Source organism: Portunus trituberculatus, chromosome 9 (genome assembly GCF_017591435.1).
Source record: "Portunus trituberculatus isolate SZX2019 chromosome 9, ASM1759143v1, whole genome shotgun sequence".
Taxonomy (NCBI): Eukaryota; Metazoa; Arthropoda; class Malacostraca; order Decapoda; family Portunidae; genus Portunus; species Portunus trituberculatus.
In genome coordinates, this window is record NC_059263.1 from 807,501 (window position 1) to 825,167 (window position 17,667).

At 42.6% G+C, this 17,667-nt stretch overlaps 3 protein-coding genes across 5 annotated transcripts in view; 2 read left to right on the plus strand and 1 right to left on the minus strand.

The window, feature by feature from the left end:
• LOC123501249 (E3 ubiquitin-protein ligase RNF170-like) overlaps positions 1-7,162 on the plus strand; it is a 9,459-nt gene extending 2,297 nt beyond the window's left edge. Inside the window, exons 3-6 of the mRNA XM_045249980.1 lie at positions 1-127; positions 1,047-1,120; positions 1,692-1,823; positions 2,515-7,162. The exon at positions 1-127 is cut by the window's left edge and continues 17 nt beyond it. Of these exons, the coding sequence (XP_045105915.1) occupies positions 1-127; positions 1,047-1,120; positions 1,692-1,823; positions 2,515-2,781 (600 nt within the window). The 3' untranslated portion in view covers positions 2,782-7,162. The remainder of the gene's footprint in view (positions 128-1,046; positions 1,121-1,691; positions 1,824-2,514) is intronic.
• Positions 5,067-12,920, plus strand: LOC123501247 (large subunit GTPase 1 homolog). Of its 3 annotated transcripts, none has more exons than XM_045249977.1 (12): positions 5,067-5,205; positions 8,828-8,942; positions 9,107-9,229; positions 9,551-9,675; positions 9,808-9,981; positions 10,073-10,763; positions 11,031-11,144; positions 11,339-11,492; positions 11,689-11,840; positions 12,226-12,279; positions 12,491-12,597; positions 12,741-12,920. In XM_045249977.1, exons 2-12 carry the CDS (start codon positions 8,859-8,861, stop codon positions 12,826-12,828), a joined length of 1,866 nt encoding a protein of 621 aa, XP_045105912.1. In that variant the 5' UTR covers positions 5,067-5,205; positions 8,828-8,858; the 3' UTR covers positions 12,829-12,920. The 3 variants fall into 3 exon arrangements, with proteins under 3 accessions (XP_045105912.1, XP_045105911.1, XP_045105913.1); XM_045249976.1 differs by lacking the exon at positions 5,067-5,205 and adding an exon at positions 8,025-8,119; XM_045249978.1 differs by lacking the exon at positions 5,067-5,205 and adding an exon at positions 8,174-8,194.
• Positions 12,877-17,077, minus strand: LOC123501248 (39S ribosomal protein L2, mitochondrial-like). The gene is given in 8 exon segments (XM_045249979.1): positions 12,877-13,086; positions 13,089-13,247; positions 14,430-14,548; positions 14,696-14,789; positions 15,065-15,138; positions 15,397-15,571; positions 15,719-15,866; positions 16,804-17,077. Coding segments are annotated over 8 exon segments (975 nt in total). The 5' UTR covers positions 16,924-17,077; the 3' UTR covers positions 12,877-13,000.
• Positions 17,078-17,667: the final 590 nt, after the last annotated feature.

Below are 17,667 nucleotides of genomic sequence, written 5' to 3' on the forward strand. Positions count from 1 at the left end.
CTCACCCTGCGCAACCCAAACACAGAGATGGTGCGTGTGAGGAGGTCGGCCTCAGAAAATGAGTGCCCTATCTGTATGGACCCGGCCAGGTTTGCCTTGGAGACTAACTGCGGCCATGTCTACTGTGGTGAGTATGGCTTGAACGGGACGGAGGTTTCAAGACATTTATCCCTTTCTTTTGACAAACTTTCTTGGACCTGCTCAGGGACTGGAATCTAAGTGGACCTCTTTGTTTAATCATTTTTGTTGCTCTTGGCCAGATTTCTCCTCTTACATAAAATAAAGAAATAAATGCTGGTGTGAGGTGTGAGTGAATGTGAGAAACAACTGAAGAGGAGGAAAAGAAACTGTTTTGATTCTTTGCATGAGAGAGAGGGAGAGATCAATGAAGTTTGCTCTGAATAGTCAACAGATGGTACAGTGGAACCATGCGTGCTTTGGGATCCGAGGGGTCTCCAAGTGCACGGGTTCAAATCCTGTCCACGGTCTGAGTGCAGGTTGGGCTTCCTCACTCAGGGCAACGGTTTCCTAGCGGGTGGGCTTTGAGATAGGAGGTACCCTCAAAAGTATCCCCTTTAGCCCATAAATTCCCATGAAAAGCCCACATAGTATAAATAAAAAAAAGAGGAGAGGAGAGGAAAAAAAGACTACTACTGTATATTTTATGTCTGTAGAGAGAGAGAGAGAGAACATACAAAATACAGCTTAGATATAATACTTCTTAGGCTATTTATTAACTTCCTTTACTTTCTTACCTCAGAGAATAATTGTGTAATATTTCTGCCCCATAAGAAACAAGGCTCAGATTTAATAATTCCTAAGCTATTTATTGACCTCCTTTACTATCTGACCTGAGAGAATCATGTAATACTTCTACCTATTAAAAAACAAAGCTCAGATATTATACTTTATTTTCTGACCTCAAAGAATAACCATGTAATACTTCTACCTAATAAGAAACAAGGCTCAGATATCGTACTGTATTTTCTGACGTGAGAGAATAACCATGTAATATATTTTGTTTTCCTTTATTTCTATACATTCAGCGACATGCATCATTCAGAACTGGCAGACCAACTTCACCATCACCCCCATGCTGTGTCCCTACTGCCGCCAGGAGGTAACGTGTACACTGCTCTCGCTCTAGTGGTCCCTTTGCTTCACTGGATAGGAAGGTCAAGTAGTGAGTGAGTGAGTGAATGATTTTTTTGTTTTGTGAGTGTGTGTGTGTGTGTGTGTGTATCAGTTTATCTCATTTGTTTATTCAATGGGGGAGGTTTGGACTCAATTACTTACGATTTTTCTTTTTTTTTTTTTTTTTTTTTTTTTGGTGGGGGAGGGGGGATGCTGCTCAGTTGTAGACATGAGAAGAATGAAAGAAATAGAAGAAATAGGTAGATAGTAGTAGTAGTAGTAGTAGTAGTAGTAGTAACAGCAGTAGTAGTAGTCGTAGATGTAGAAGTAATAGTATTAGTAATAAGCATCTACTTTCCCACAAAACACAAACACACACACACACACACACACACACACACACACACACACACACACACACACACACACACACACACACACACACACACACATTTTCACAACACCACTACAAACACCAGCAACAATAACACAGTAACACACCTAACCTAACTAAGCTATCATACCATCACACTAGTACAGCTGCCACCGTCCCTTAGATCATCCTGCTGCTGCCGTGCTTCTCTGAGGGGGAGGTGATGGCGGCTGACGTCCCTGCAGTGATGGAGCGGGAGAGGGTGGTGGCCCAGGTGCAGGAATACAACAGAATGTACTCGCAGCATCCCAGATCGGTAAGCTCTCTGTTATACTCTGGAACTGCCAACCTGCTTCTGTATTTCCATCTTCCTTTGACCTGAACTCATTTAAGAACTAGGGACGTTTTAGGACATGTTTCCCATTCTCTCGGACCTGCTCGGGAACTGGCATCTCAGTGGGCCTTTCTGTTTAATTGCTTTTGTTCCTTTAGCCAGATTTTCTCTCTTACATAAAGAAAAAAAGTTTGTTGTGTATGGAGATGGCTTATCAGTGGGGCATTTACCGGTAAGTATTTGTCACTGGTTAGCAAAGTATCAGTAGATTTAGATGGATGTGTTTTGCTACTGTTTTATTTGTTTTGAGAATGGAGCGCAGGCCAAGAGCAGCAAAAAAGTTAAGGAAAGGATCTGCTAAGGTGCCACTCCTTAAAGAAAGGTGGGAAAGGTCACACAAAATTGCAGGATAAGTGTTTTGGAACCTGCCTTCTGAAAGAGTTCAAGTCAAAGGAAGGAGGAAATATAGAACCAGGCACAGAGTTCTGGAGTTGTTTTTTTATATCCCACTTTTTTCCTTGACTAGTGCTGCTGTTACATAAAGAAATGAAAAATAGGTTAATGAATCAAGAAAACATGAGAATAAGTGCAAATAATTGTGTCTTACCATATACACATAACCTTAAACCATCAATAAAGCCCTTTTGTGTCTGTCCTCCCCCCCTTCCCCCAGTGGTATGGCCAGCTACAGGACCTACCCACCATCCTCCGCCACATTTGGGCCGAGCTGTTCACCTGGCGCGGGATCCTGATGGCGTTCAAGCTGCGGGTGATCCTGTCAGTGGTGATGGCAGTCCTGTATGTGGTGAGCCCCATCGACATCATCCCCGAGGCCTTCCTGGGGCTGCTGGGACTGGCAGATGATGTGGTGGTCATCATCATCATCCTCATCCAAGTCAGCATTGTTTATCGCACAGTGGTGGCCAACAGGGACTGGTAGCAAGGGTGTGGTGGTGGTGGTGGTAGGCTGTGTTCTCCTTCCTCTGTGTGTGTGGATGTATGTGTGTGTGTTGTGCAGGGTAAGAAAGGTTAGGGAAAGAAGCAGAAGCCTTCACTCTTCCCAGCATGTCCTCCCATCTGTGCCTGTCAGTGAGAGTGTCTTTACAATAGAAGTATTTCAGATCACACTGATTTGCTTTCCATCAGCGTTCATAGGGCAAGAGTAAAGGGAGCGAGCAGACAGTGCCATGCTCACCTTAACACAATGCCCCTGGCTCTGTGAGGACTGGGGAGAACAGAAAGGAAGTATGTCTCCATCATCCAGTATATTCTGTTTTTATCGTCATGTGAAGGCAGGAAGCAATGAAGTATTTGTTGACTTTTGAAATTCACTTGTATAAGGAACATTACACCTGAAATATTCTCTTCATTCTTTCAACAATCATTAAAGTACAAGAAAGCATTAAAACCTGACACACACACACACACACACACACACACACACACACACACACACACACACACACACACACACACACACACACACACACACACACACACACACATATCTTATAGCTGCAGAAGATATAAAAGTAATGTGATTAATTTGAAATCCCTGTTCAGTACATATTCATCTTATCTTCATAAGTTTTGGGAGATTGTAGAGGAGTGAGTGTGACGTGATTCACATTACAGTATTGGCTGTGTCAGTAGGGAATGGAAAGCTGAATGGAAGAACATTCTGATACATTCATAACATTTCTCTCTTTTATCTGGTCAAAGTGTTCCAGACAGTGTGGTGAAAGGCTAGCCCGTACATGAATGAGTGTTGGTGAGCAGCTCTGTGTGGTCACCATGAAGGCAGCAGTGCAGTGTGAGGCAGAAGCAGTGAAGGCTTGCAGTGCTTGCTTTGCCTGCTGCCCACTGCTTCACTGTGATGTCAGTGTGAGTGTGAGTGTGAGTCTGGGGGATTAGTATTTTGTGCAGTGATTTAATTGATATTACTGTAATGTATTAGTGCAGGGTGCCTACTAGAAGCATTGCTCTGTGGTGTAAGTGTAAGTACTATGTGTACAGTATAGCTAGGTATGAAGCTCTACAGTATACAACTCAGAAAGTTTTCCAAGTCACTCAAGATACATGCTTGTGAAAAGTGAAAATGAACTTTAGGTCCTCTTTAGTTCTGGAACTACATGATGGTGGCAATCATATAGAATTTATTTTATAATATAAATCATTGTTAACATTTAAGTATGGTGAAATTTGTGCTGTACATACAGTTATAGTTTTTAATATTTTTATTAAATTTCATATAATTAAGAATTCAAAGTAAAAAAACATTTTGTCTGTGTTCATTCTCATGTGCAGTACTATTATTGTACAGTTTGGGAGTGTGCACTGCAGTTCAGGCTGTAGGGGAAGTAAACAAACACTCAGCAGCTTGAGCCTGTAACTGATCTGAATATGACTAAGCCTGTATCAGAGCACAATGAACTTTTTTATTTGTGTAGAGAGAATTTGTCATGAACGACAGCCACACACGGCGCCACTGACACAAGTGTGATGCGTGAGTGGTTGTCATCAGCACCAGTGGTCAGCCTTGGCACAGCTGTCCTGCATGTCTGTTAAGTCTTGCCCAGCTAAGGAAAACACCAGCAGTATTGAGCACCCTGTGAGTGTCCTGCAGTGCCTCCTGAGGGCAGGCACAGGAGTGGCAGGGCAACACTGCTCCTTGGCTACATCACTGCTTCCTCTTTACTTTCAAATCAAATGCTGCAGCATTGACATTGTTTCATGCCTGTCATGTTTGTGAAATTTTAGTTTCTTTAGATAACAAACAAAATGTTTAGAGCCTAGCATTTCAAAACCTCTTCGTCTCAGCTTTGTGGCACCTCACCTGTGGCTGCTGCCCCTGTGATGCCTTGCTGGTGTGAGTGTTGCCCTGAGATGAAGAGGCTGAAGGCTGGTGCACTCTGTAAATATTTTGTATGTTACACGTTTTGTACTTGATAATCCGAGGCTCAGAACTGAAGTATCACTGTGTCTGCGTGTGCATGTGTTTTTAGCTTTTAGCGAGCATTTCATAGATATCATACTTTGTAGCAGAAGAGTCAGATCCATCAGAGATATATTTTTAGAGTACCATCATGGCTTATATTCTGCTCTTATACATTTGATTCCATAGACTTATATGTACGTGCTGGTATATGCATAGCAGACTTTTTGAAAATGTGGTACTTTTTTCACGAGTAACATTCACACATTATTTTTACACTCAACAAACTGCCAAGCACAAGACTGTGACTGAGGCTCAAGAGATGGAGAGCCTCGCTGTGCTGGAGGCGAAGGTGTCCAGAGAAATGTCCAGCAGGAAGGTGACAAATCAGTGACATGGCTGAAATAGAGATCCTCATAAGGAAACTATGTATGTAAGATCTCGTGTTTGTGAATTACAAAGTGGAATGTTGTGCAGAGATTGTCTTGTTGTCTTGTCTCACCATGAACCGCTGGAGTGAATGCTTCATGTGTGTTCATTGTCTGTGGTATGGTGGCTTTAGGTGTGACACTTTGTATTTTGATGATAAACTCATCTCAAAATGTCAGGAAATGTGACTCAAGTTTTGGTATGATAAGATAATGGTGTTTTGACTGAGTGTTTACCCTTGTGTGTTGTGGTGTGCTGTGGTGTGGTGTGGTGTGGTGCAGTAGTCGGCCTGGAGGGAGGGGCCACGTGTCCTCGTCTGACTATTCTTAATGCATTCAAACAAAAACAGAGTCAATTTCTTATTCTTTTCCAGCTGTTAACACTCGTTCCTTGAAGCTGAACATTTTTGTCACTTAAACTTGGTATTTCACTAACTTACACACTACTATCCTGTCTGTATCAGTTAATAGTCTCACTTTCTAAAGACTTTTTTTGTATAAGTTTTTTTTGCTGTGCCTTCTTGATGATGTCAGTCTGTGTAGAACTACTTATAGATTGAAAGGTGTTTGTTTAAGGGTGTGTGTGTGAGATAGAGATCAGGGAGAGAGAGATAGGTTAGAATGCACAAAACGATGAGGATATGGGAACTTTCCTTAGGCCATTTGGTTGACAGGGGACACAAACAGAGTCACACCCTTCCTTTCCTGCCTGTACCTTCCCGCCCCTACCTCCCTCAGTGCCTCTAGTTGTTGTCGTCTTGGTGAAGAGTGAACAAGGTCATTCTGGGTCATATTCTTGAACACTTCACACCTCGACTATTTTCAAAAGCTCTAGTTGAAGCAGCCCAGGTTTCTAAGAGTGTTTTTCATGACTTTAGCGATGAATTAACAAGATTTCTACATTATTAACTGTAGAAGCATTCATGAGAACCTGGTTAGTCTCTTTGGCTTTTGAAATTAGTTGTGGTGAGAGAGATGAGTGTTTCTGAATACAAGGCTCTATCTGTCTTGGTCCTGCCAGTGAGTGTGTGTCCCTCCCATGAAAGCCACTCATGTACTGTTATTTAGCTTGACTTGGAATTCTGGTGTGTTTTTAGCTTTACTGTTACTGTGTTGTGGCTTTCAGGTTTGTTTTCTTTGTATCCTTGTGGCTTTTGTACTGCCATGAGTGAAGTGCACAGTGACTTCACTCATGAATAACATGCTTTAATTTGCCAATAAGTTGTGAATTGTTTAATGATATTTAGTATTTCCTCATGACCTTTTAATTATAAAATGTTTATTTAATGCCAGTTTTTTTTTTTTCTGATGACTATTTTGTAACTGGTTTTATAAGGCAATACTAGGCCATACTGAGACTTAACTTAGATAGATAAATAGATAGACTGCAGGAAACTGAACCAGATGCACAAATTTATGAAGCATCGCGGTTCAGTTATCTGTTATGCCATGGAAGGTGAGACTAAAAGCTAATTGCTTGAGTAATACAGCAGTCGTCAAACTGTCAAGATGTACACTGCTGGAAAGATCTCTAACTTGGTATAATCTTGAGGGATGAAAATGCTACAAAATTGTGTGTTTATGTCACTTTTTTGTTCCATTTTTTTTGCCTGAAGATTGACATATTTCTATGCTGTCAAAATACTTCCATCTTTTATGCATTTCTTATACCAGGTTAGCATTTCTTCAAGTGAAAACTAGTAATAAAGAACCATCCTCTCTGACCCTCAAGCCGCAGAGCATGACGTATTATTGTATTGGAGATAATCAGCGTGTCATATTGTGCCTTTGTGTTGAGGGCTGCAGTCATTCAGTCAGGCATTCCCCCACTTGTTACCCAAAGGTGGGGCTGAGTGCTGAGTGATAGCCTCCTCTCAGCTGCCACCAGCAATTTTACCGCTGCTCTCGGCTCCCTCAATTTTGTCAAGGATAGTGATGAATAAAGCATCCATTTGTAAGTGTCTGTCATTGCTTACCACTTAAGAGGAAGGTTTCAAGACCATTCTTTTGGCAGACCCTCTTGGACCTGCTTAGGGATTGGCATCTAAGTGGGCCTCTTTGTTTAATCATTTTTATTGCCCTTGACCACCTTTCCCCTCTTACATAGAAAAAAAAAAAAACTGTCTGAAGTGAGTAAGGTGGTGAGGTGGTGTGATATTCCTACTTAATATTCAGACAAGTTGGAGGTGAAGATGAGGAAGCAAGAGTTTATTCCCGATTAGTTTTGCTGGAATAGACCTTTACGTAAATGCCTCCTAAACTTACTTAACATAATTTCTTGCTTCTGTAGAAAATTCATATTTGTTCTAGTCTGCTTCTCTATCAATTTTTTTTTTTCTAATTTGTAGTTTTTGTTCTAATTCACCATTTTTTTTTTTTCTAAACAGTATATGTATTTGTCTGTCTGTCTAGTCAGTCAGTCAGTCATGTCAGTGACAGTCAGTCTATCATTTTGTCTTTATATCTCTGTCTATCTGTCAGTTTTCTCCCAAGTCATGTCAGTGTAACTACCATTAGCTGTCTTGTATATCTTGTCTATCTATGTCTCCTTTCTCTCACACAATACATTCCACTTTTGAGTTTAGATATGTGAACCAGTATATTTACCTGGCAGTCTATCATTTAATCAGTCAGTCAATTAGATAATCTATGTGTGTCTGTCTACCTATCTATCTATAAAAAAAAAAATGTCTCCACTGTTATCCCGCGTCTCAGCCTTGATACATTTTTCAGTAGTATATTATGATTATACAAGCGGTAATAAATAATAGGTAATAAATAATGGGTAATAAATAATAATAATAATAATAGAATAATAACAATGGAGTACGAGATGTTTTCCACGTGAGGCTGGCAGCACGTCATTGGCAGCCACGTGCATTGGCCAGCTGGGTGCGGGTGGTGAGTGAGTAGTGGTGAGTACGGATTGATCTGCCTCATTAACATTACTAGGGAAGGAGTGAAGTGAGGGAGGAGCAAAGGGTGTGTTGGTGGGTAATGGCTATATGAGAGTGGTGTGCTGTGTGGAGGGAGTGTATTGTTTGGTATTGTTTGTGTTTTGCCATGTGATTCTCTCTCTCTCTCTCTCTCTCTCTCTCTCTCTCTCTCTCTCATAGTCCACCTTGGCAGCGATTGTAGTAGTAATGGTGCTGGCAATGTCTATGGTTCACTATATATTTGGTATACAAGTGAGAAGGGACAAGGCAGGTGAATGTTACATCACCCCAGCCTGTACAAGCTACAGGGACTGGCTGCGGTGGGAGGGTGGGAGAGCTGGCTTTTCGAGTGAGGGACGCAAAAATAAGTGAATTTAGTCCTCGAGAAAAGTTTTCATGGAAATAGATTTATTGGTGGCACATTTTTAGCTTGGGTAATATTTAGGGGGGACAATTCCTCTGTGATGCCCATCATATAAATTAAGAGAGGGTCAATACACCTAACCTAATGTAACCCCTCCTGCCTTGGTCCCCACATAACCTAACCTGAAGGGGATTCTGGTCCCCACCAACTGGTCAGATCCAGGCTTCAGGTGAGGCAGGGGTGGATGTGGGTGGTGGAGAGGCCACAGGGACTGCATGGGCAGGTGTGTGGCAGTGAGTCATAACAAGAGTGTCTTCTGACAGTGTGAGACGAGTGGTGAGTGACACGTCCAGGATGGGGAAGAAGAATGGCAGTGGCAGTCTGGGGAGGAGTCTGATGAAGGCCAAGCATGCAAAGAACAAAGTGGGAACATCATTGGTGAGTCATTGCTGAAGAAAAGAAGTACATAGAGAAGTAACCTTAACTTAGTAGATGCTGTTAAACACTCAATACCACCAGGTTGGGTTAGGTCATTCCTTATACACCATACACCTCATATCCTTGTCCACAGTGAAGGATCTCAAGTATTTGCATGATTTCAGCTTCACACGTCCGAGATTAATGATGGGCAGGAGTGGAACCGCCTCAACCTGCAGTCCATCACGGAGCAAACACACGTGGATGAGTTCCTGGCCACTGCTGAGTTGGCGGGGACAGAATTCCAGGTGAGGGAAAAGTCTGCCAAAGTAATTTCATCCAAATGCAATGTATTGGTAATTTATGCATATTTCACATTTAAATGGGAAAGAAGCACATCACAAATTTAACTGTAAATTGTTCTTCAAATTTCAAATAATGTGCTTTGCTACTCAGAAATTTATCAGTACATATTGTGATTACATATTTTCATTTGGAATTTCTATGAAGTTCAGATGTAGTATGAAAAAGGAAAAAAACTTAATTTCAAAACCAGATTGCAGCAAAAAAAATTTAAAAGTTGAATTTCTTTGGTTCTCTGAAAATAATTTTAACTTTTTTTTTTGCAGGCAGAGAAGCTGAATATCAAGTTTGTGCGGCCAGTCACACAGATTGGAATGTTAACAGAGGAGGAGAAAAGAAAGATTCGTGCCGCACAGGAGGCCAACAAGGAGATGCTGAGTATTCCTCGCAGGCAGGTGGTGGTGGTGGTGTGGTGGTGTAGGTGATGCAGTGACATGTTCCTTTGCAGTGAATCTTCAGACTAATTTCTCTCCCACCAAGATATTGTGAGTTCTGTGACATGTTAATGTATCGCCTCTGACAGGCCACCATGGAACATGACGACCACCCCAGAGCAGCTGGCCGAGGCTGAGCGCAGCAGTTTCCTCTCATGGCGCAGGAATCTGGCCAAGCTTCAGGAGGTGGAAGGCATAACTCTCACTCCCTTTGAGAGGAATTTAGAGTTTTGGAGGCAGTTATGGAGAGTTATAGAGAGGAGGTAAGTGAAGTGATGCTCTGTGAACTTACTGAGTGTTGAAGTGATATAATAATTTCCTTCCCTTACTTAAACCATCCTTGTTGTGTTGTAGTGACGTGGTGGTGCAGATCATGGACGCCCGGAACCCACTACTGTTCCGTTGTGAGGACCTGGAGGCATATGTGAAGGAAGTGGATCCCAAGAAGGAGAATCTGCTACTGGTGAACAAGTCTGACTTTTTGACGGAGGCTCAGAGAGAGATGTGGGCCAAATATTTCAGGGAGGAAGGCATCAAGGCAGTATTCTTCTCTGCTCTGAGTGGCGAGGAGCTTGACACTATTCGGGAGGAGGAGGAGAAGGCAAGAAATGCCACAGAGGAACAAGAGAACAGGAGGCGACTGGATAGTGAGACAAACGAGAGCGAGGAAACACAAACTGCAAATATCGAGGAGTGTCGGCAAGATCTGGAAGCACTGACTGTCAATCTGAAGAAGCAGGGTATGAGTGTGCCACCTTGCCAGTCTGAAGGAGTGGAGAGCAGTGCAGCAGAACACACAAGCTCCCCCTCAGCTTCCTCAGAGAGTCAACCCAGTAGCTTTGTCACCTCTAGTAAGCTCCTGAGTCGCAGTGAGCTGATCGAGGTGTTCCGCACGGTATACACGAGGCAGCGGCTGCTGGGGAAGACCGTCACTGTTGGGTTGGTGGGCTACCCTAATGTTGGCAAGAGTTCCACCATCAATTGTCTCATGCAGGACAAAAAAGTGTCTGTCTCTGCTACTCCAGGCAAAACAAAACATTTCCAGGCAAGTACAGGTTATGATATACATTGACACACTCTTTCAGTCAGAGCAGTATGTCAGTGAATGCATTACCTGAGGAAATAGTGTATGTACAAACCATATACAACAATTCAAATAAAATGTAATAATTGGTATTGAAAAGATAGGACATGATGAGCTTGCACAGTTGCTAAGTCAGTTTTCAGTTACAAACCAGTCATTCCTCAGCGAAGTGCTGTGTGACAGTGGATGGGTTAACATACACTAATGGTGCACATGATTGCTCCACAGACGTTATACCTGGCAGACGACATCCTTCTATGTGACTGTCCTGGCCTTGTGTTCCCAGCCTTTGTCACCACCAAGCAGGAAATGATCATCTCTGGCATCCTCCCCATTGACCAGGTACTTATGTCTCCAGGCTTCATCATCTGTCACAGACATTGTGTATATCATTGACTAGCATGGCTAGAGATGAATTTTTATTTAATTTTACAGAATGTATTATGTGTGTGTATAAATCTTGTTTCAGGTGGCCTTGTAGTGCAATGATGCCAGCCCTAAAGGAAGGAGTAGTAAATTTATCCTTTTGTCTGTAGATGCGAGATGAAGTTGCTCCAATCAACCTGGTGACCAGCAGGATTCCCCGGGATGTCCTGGAGCACACCTACGGCATCACGCTGCCCAAACCCCTGGAGGGGGAGGACCCAGACCGACCCCCAACATCAGAGGAGCTACTCAATTCCTATGGATGTAAGATAGTGCTTGATATATTTATTTATATATTTCTCTCCTTTCTTGAATGGGTTTGCTCTGTGATATTGAAACACAGAGGCTGTTAGCTGCCAGTCAGATAGATGTCTTAAATGAATTTTAGTATGAAATGTTCCAATACAGACCAGCATTTCTGGTAATTTCTCTTCCTGTAACTTTGCCTTTCATGTTACAGTCATGCGAGGATTCATGACACAGCGAGGCATGCCGGACAACCCACGCTCTGCTCGATACATCCTCAAAGATTTTGTCAATGGCAAGCTGCTGTATGCCCATGCACCACCCTCAGTCTTGCAGGCAGAGTACCACACACACACCCTCTCCCAGGTACCCCTCTCAAAAAGTTACATGTACACTTAGCTCCAAGGTGAGTGAGATCTGGCATAACCACACAGTAGAGCAGGAAATATCCCATGTTAGGGTAATTGGAGATGAAGTGACAGTTGGCAATGCTGCCCAAGACAAAACCTTGTTAGGGGTTTGTCTTAAAAAACGTTGCCACCATTTTCTCATCATCCCTATAATGTGGGATATTTCTTGCTCTACTACGGTGATGCCAGATATTGCACTCACCTTGCCATGACCTGTACTGAAATTCTTGGCATCAACTGTACCCAAAACTTGCCCAAGAACACTCCTGGCAAAAGTGAATGGATAGTGAAATGAAATGAAAAGTCTCTGCCTTTACAGAACCTTTCATTGTGTGTTTCAGATGAAAAAACGTGGAGGGCAGGCAAAACTCACTCCACAGCAGGTAGCCACCCAGGTGAGTAACACAGGGATGGTTCCTGGAGAACGTAAAAATTGATTTCTTGTGTCTGCTGCAGCTGATTATTCTGAATCTTATTTTCCTGTTACAGGAACAATTTTAACATTAGAAGGAATGCTCATGACCTTTATTGATGCCTTGCTGTGTGTAATGGGAACCTCTCAGTGCTACAAGTGATTGATGATAACTATAGCTCATTCATTTCCAGCCATATAAGGTGAAGCCTGAGGCAATAGATGTCAAGTTCTTTGGAGCAGCAACACCCCAGTACCACATCAAGGGTATTAACACTGGAGGAATGATACAAACCAAAAAGTAAGTATTACTGCACTCGCTATACTGTAAATGTACAGTAATACAAAATCTAGATGGCCCATGAATGATTCTAGGTGGCCATTTAAAGGTAAAACAAATTTCTACTTGTATTTGACTCTAATATTAATTTTCCCTGTTGACAGTGGTCCAGTTGCTGCTCGACAACCCAGACAGAAAAACTTCAAGAAGAGGGAGAAGCTGAGGCGAAGATTTGCACACCTTGATGAATGAGGACTGACAGAGGACAATATTGTAATAACAGATAATAATAGACTAAGAAACTATTGTGAAGGCTTTATTATATACAAACAAGATAGCATCAATCACACTTTCATTTGTCCATTACCTTCAAGGAGAGACAAGAAATAAAGATCTGGGCAACATTAACAAGACAATTCTCTGCTCAAGACACACGATCTGTGCTTGGTATAATCTTCTTGCGAGGTCCTTCAGTTGGGATGGTAAAGTTGGTGTAAGGAACTTCTCTTTCTGGACACCATAGCTCTTCATTTTTGGAATTGGCTTGATCTTCCTACCGCGGTAACCATCCTTACGCTGCCAAAGCCCAGAGGCCGGCCGGCGCCCCAGCCACCGGTTCCGCTGTGCAGACCCTATGTGCTTCTGTCCATGGGTGGGGTTAGACAACCTCCCTGAAACACATAAGAGTCACACAGCTGCCTGCCAAACAAGTAACAATGCACTGAATGTAATATACTGAAATGAAAGGGGAATATGTTGAATACATGGGATTCATTTAAGGAATGGTAAGAGTACAGTGTTCCCTCACTATTTCACTGTTCGACTTTCGCGGCTTCACTGTTTCGTGGTTTTTATACATACTCGCAAATACATTCTTCGGATTTTTCACTATATCACGGGGTCTATGGTGTCACTTACAAATACTGTACATACAGTAATTCGGTAAGTTGGTGTGTAGAAACGACGACAATGTATGTAAAGCACTGTACATGTATTGTTTGTATACATATGCAGCCTCACACAACATCTTCTCTTGTTGTATCCAAGGCCCATAGAATAGAAGGTGGACCTACACGCAGCTCTAAGGGGAAAAGAGCTGGGGCTAGTGACGTCAGTGGGTTCACTAACAGGGGAGCTTCCTCCCAGGACGTGTCTTTCTTGCACGGAAACCTCACGCTCTCCCTCTGCCCGCTGAGCAAATCATACTTACTGGCACAGGCAACAAGTTTTGTGAAGGCTTCTCTGCCTCCTATTACCACCCCACACCCTCTACTTGCCAGCAGGTCTCTCTCTCTCTTAACTGTCAGAGTACTCTCTTTCTCTCTCTGACCATTGTATCATTATCATATTTAATGATATCATTCCTCTTGCTGTTATTAATTATTATTATTATTATTACTATTATTAAACTTTTGCTCTTATTATTATTGATACTAATATAGTGTTGCTGTTTTTGCTATCATTATTATTATTATTATTATTATTATTTCATTTTTACGTTACATATATAACTGAGGCAATTTATATCTACACAAGTAACTGAATAGGGACCTCTCAATAACTAGACATAAAAAATTTACTTCTCAATAACTAGACATCAGAAATTTACTAATGTCTTAAGGTGCAAAATTTCCAGGAAAGAAAAATAATGGTTTTCATTTATCACATAGTACATACTACATGTTATATACTACTGATAATTAAAACAGTCACGCACTGCACAACTCGGCACTGTGAACGATGTTGGCGATTGATAGATTGTATAAACATGTACTGTAGTATTCTAGGTCAAAACTACAGAAAATATGTGAAGCAGCATATACCACCTGTCCATACCTGTAATTAGTACTCACCTACTGTGGCCATACACTTTGGGTCAAGGGCAAGCTCCATCTTGGAGGGAAGCTGCACCACAACCTTCTGTCCAATCTTCTTCATGATGATGCCAGCAGTGCCGGCAGCCTTCACCTTTCTGGAAATCACCAAGAAGAGCTGAAATGCTGAGATGGAACAGTCCTAAAAGCAAAACCAAAAACAAAGTAACAAGACACCAATGGAAGTGTGTTCATAAGGTATTTAATGAACAACCTGCACACTGTTGGCAACAAGGAGTGCTCACCTGGCACCATCACCTGGCACGACCTCCACACAATTGACTGCTGTTCCAGTAGGTAAGGCTCCCACTGGGTATGCATCCCCCTCCTTGGGCCGCACTGCATGGGAGGAACGGGATCAAGAAAGGAAACAATCCCCCCATCTCTAGTTCAATATATGTGATGTACATTCTGATATTTAAAACTGAATTATCATGTATGGTGTGTGTGTGTGTGTGTGTACACCTTGGTTAGGATACCTGTCCTGCCTGTATATTCTAAATTTGATTCCCTCAATTCTATTTAGATTGGAACTACTGAGAGCAGATTAAAGCATGTACTACAGTGTCCATCCCTTCGCCAGCAGCATCACTTGCCTCGCTCCCGTCACTCACCGGGAATCCTGGGTATGAAGCTGGAGGTCTTGATGAGGTCTCCACCCTTCATGTTTTCTGTGGCCAAAATGTATCTGTGGGATGGCAGAACATGCACATTACACATTTCTTACACTGAGGACAATGATGATGATACGTGAATAATGAAATATGATATGATACATCAAGAAGAACCTCCTCTACACCGTCTATTCACTGGAAAAATTATGAAATATTTGTAAAAGGAATAAGGTTTCTAGACATTTCTTCCATTCTTTTGGCTAACTCTCTTGACACTGTTTGGGGGATTGGCATCTCATTTGAACACCTTTAAAAAACAGCAACCCTCTTACCGAAGGCTGTCCCCGCCACCAACAAGCGCAATCCTCGCTGATCGGTTAGGGTCATACTGGACGTGAATCACTCTCTCCTCCAGAAAGGTTCCATCTGTGGGTCCTGTTCTGTACCAGTCAATCCAGCGGTAGTTCCTCTTGGCCCCGCCACCCAGTGTGCCCACAACAATGCGGCCTGCACAGAGGGACTGGCATCAAAACCGGAAAAAAAATGCCACAAAGGTTTTAGCATGACACTTTACATTCCTACGACTCAATAGGATCTCTTAGGCATCCACCATCCCCCATGAGGCAGTGAGGCAGGGTTGGTCAAGGCACACACCTGTCTCTGGGTCTCTGCCGGCCAGCTTAGTTGTCTTGAGTGGCTTGACAGTGTACTGGCCATCCTCAGGGTAGTGTACCATGAACAGGAAGTTCCTCTTCTCATTTGGCTTGGGTCGGTCGATGTGGTAGTAGTTGTATTTCCTCACCTGTATGTGATCATTGTAATCCACATGAATGAATGTTAAATTCCTATTTGTGTCAAGTTAAAAAAGCACATACTGAAACAATCTTGGCCTTTTAATTCATATATCCAGACTAAATATTTAATTCTGAACATTTTTCTTTTTTGTCAATTCTATACAATAAAGAAAACAACAATGTTATTAATGAGTAGAATTAATCTGAATGTAATCTAAGCCACCCTAACTTTTGAATGAGAATATTTCTTTTTACAGTATTATACCTCATGCCATTATTTGCAATTAGAAGTGAATACCCATAGAGTGTGTCCGAGTTGGCTGCGATCCGGTCCGGGCACTGTCCCTAAGAGACCATCCCACGTGCTTGCCTCAATTCCCGGCTCCCACTTTGCAGCTCCTCCACCCAGCTGATTTGATGTCACATAATATGAAGTCACACTATTGGTCAGAGAGAGAGAGAGAGAATATAGTAATGAATAAGGCAGCGTTTCTGATTCTTTTTACCCTTGCGTAACCCTTAAAATACATGACATGTCTCAAGGAACCCTTGCGCAAATACAAAATTATATACCATATATTTCTCATTTAATGAGAAGTCAAATCAGCTGGGTGGAGGGGCTGCAAGGGGAGCCGGGAATCGAGGCGAGCGTGCGGGACGGTTTCTCGGGGACAGTGCCCCGGTCCGAGTTAGGGGTGAACCATCAGTACCATGCGAAGGATTAATCCATAATAAACTTTCTCTACGCACACTCTTCCTACCATAACTTCATCTCGCCCTCCAGTCTCCTTTTTCCAATCCTTATACAATATCGCAATATCCATTGAATTATTTACTCTAATTTTGTTTACTCCAAAATCACACTTGAAAAATGAAAAGAACTGAGAACAGCATTTCAGAATCCGGGCCATAGTCTTGGTGGGTATTTGGCAGTGATGGCCTTACCTGTAGGAGGGAGTGAGAACCCAGGGTAGCCGGGGCCAGCAGGGCAGGCACCGGCGAGGGCCCCAGCGTGAGGCGCCCCAGGTGGTGACACAGGACAGTCAAGCTCCTCACACTGGCCATGTTGGGCTGTCACTCTGCTGGCCACGCCCTCAATGCCACACGAGCACCTCACCAACCCTCAAAGACAGACACAGCGGTAGGGCGGCGTGGTGAGAGGTGTGTGTTTACATCAGCTGGTGTTCACTGTTTTGGTCACTACGGATTGGTGAATGAAAACGGTGAGGAGGGACTTACCTATTAATGGATGCCCAGTTGTCTTATTGTCTTACTCTTTACTCTCTTCAGTCTTTTATTAACCATACATATACGTAGAGATATCAAGAGGAATGGCTGCTCCAAGTTGAAACACCATAACCCGTATTTTTTTCTTCTATCTTTTGTTGTGCAATATATACAAACAATCACGATTATACATACATAAATTAAGACCTATGAGCATATGCTGACTTAGGTCTCTTGCCTGATTTACAACTTTTCAGTCACTCCTGCCCTCCATCACTCTGACCTGACTACCACCCCTGTGCTCTCTCTCTCTCTCTCTCTCTCTCTCTCTCTCAATGATAAAAGGAGATTTCTTTATTTATTAGGCATCACAAGGTGTGAAGGCAGTTGCCCCCGCCTTGCCGCAGCCTGCTGCTACTACTACTACTACTACTACTACTACTACTATTACTACTACTACTACTACTACTACTACTACTACTACTATACATAGGATTAAGTGTACGAATATTACAGACAAGCCCAAATTATCTCATCCCGCTTAGGAATCGAACTTAGTTGTGTGAGGAAGGTGCCGGAACT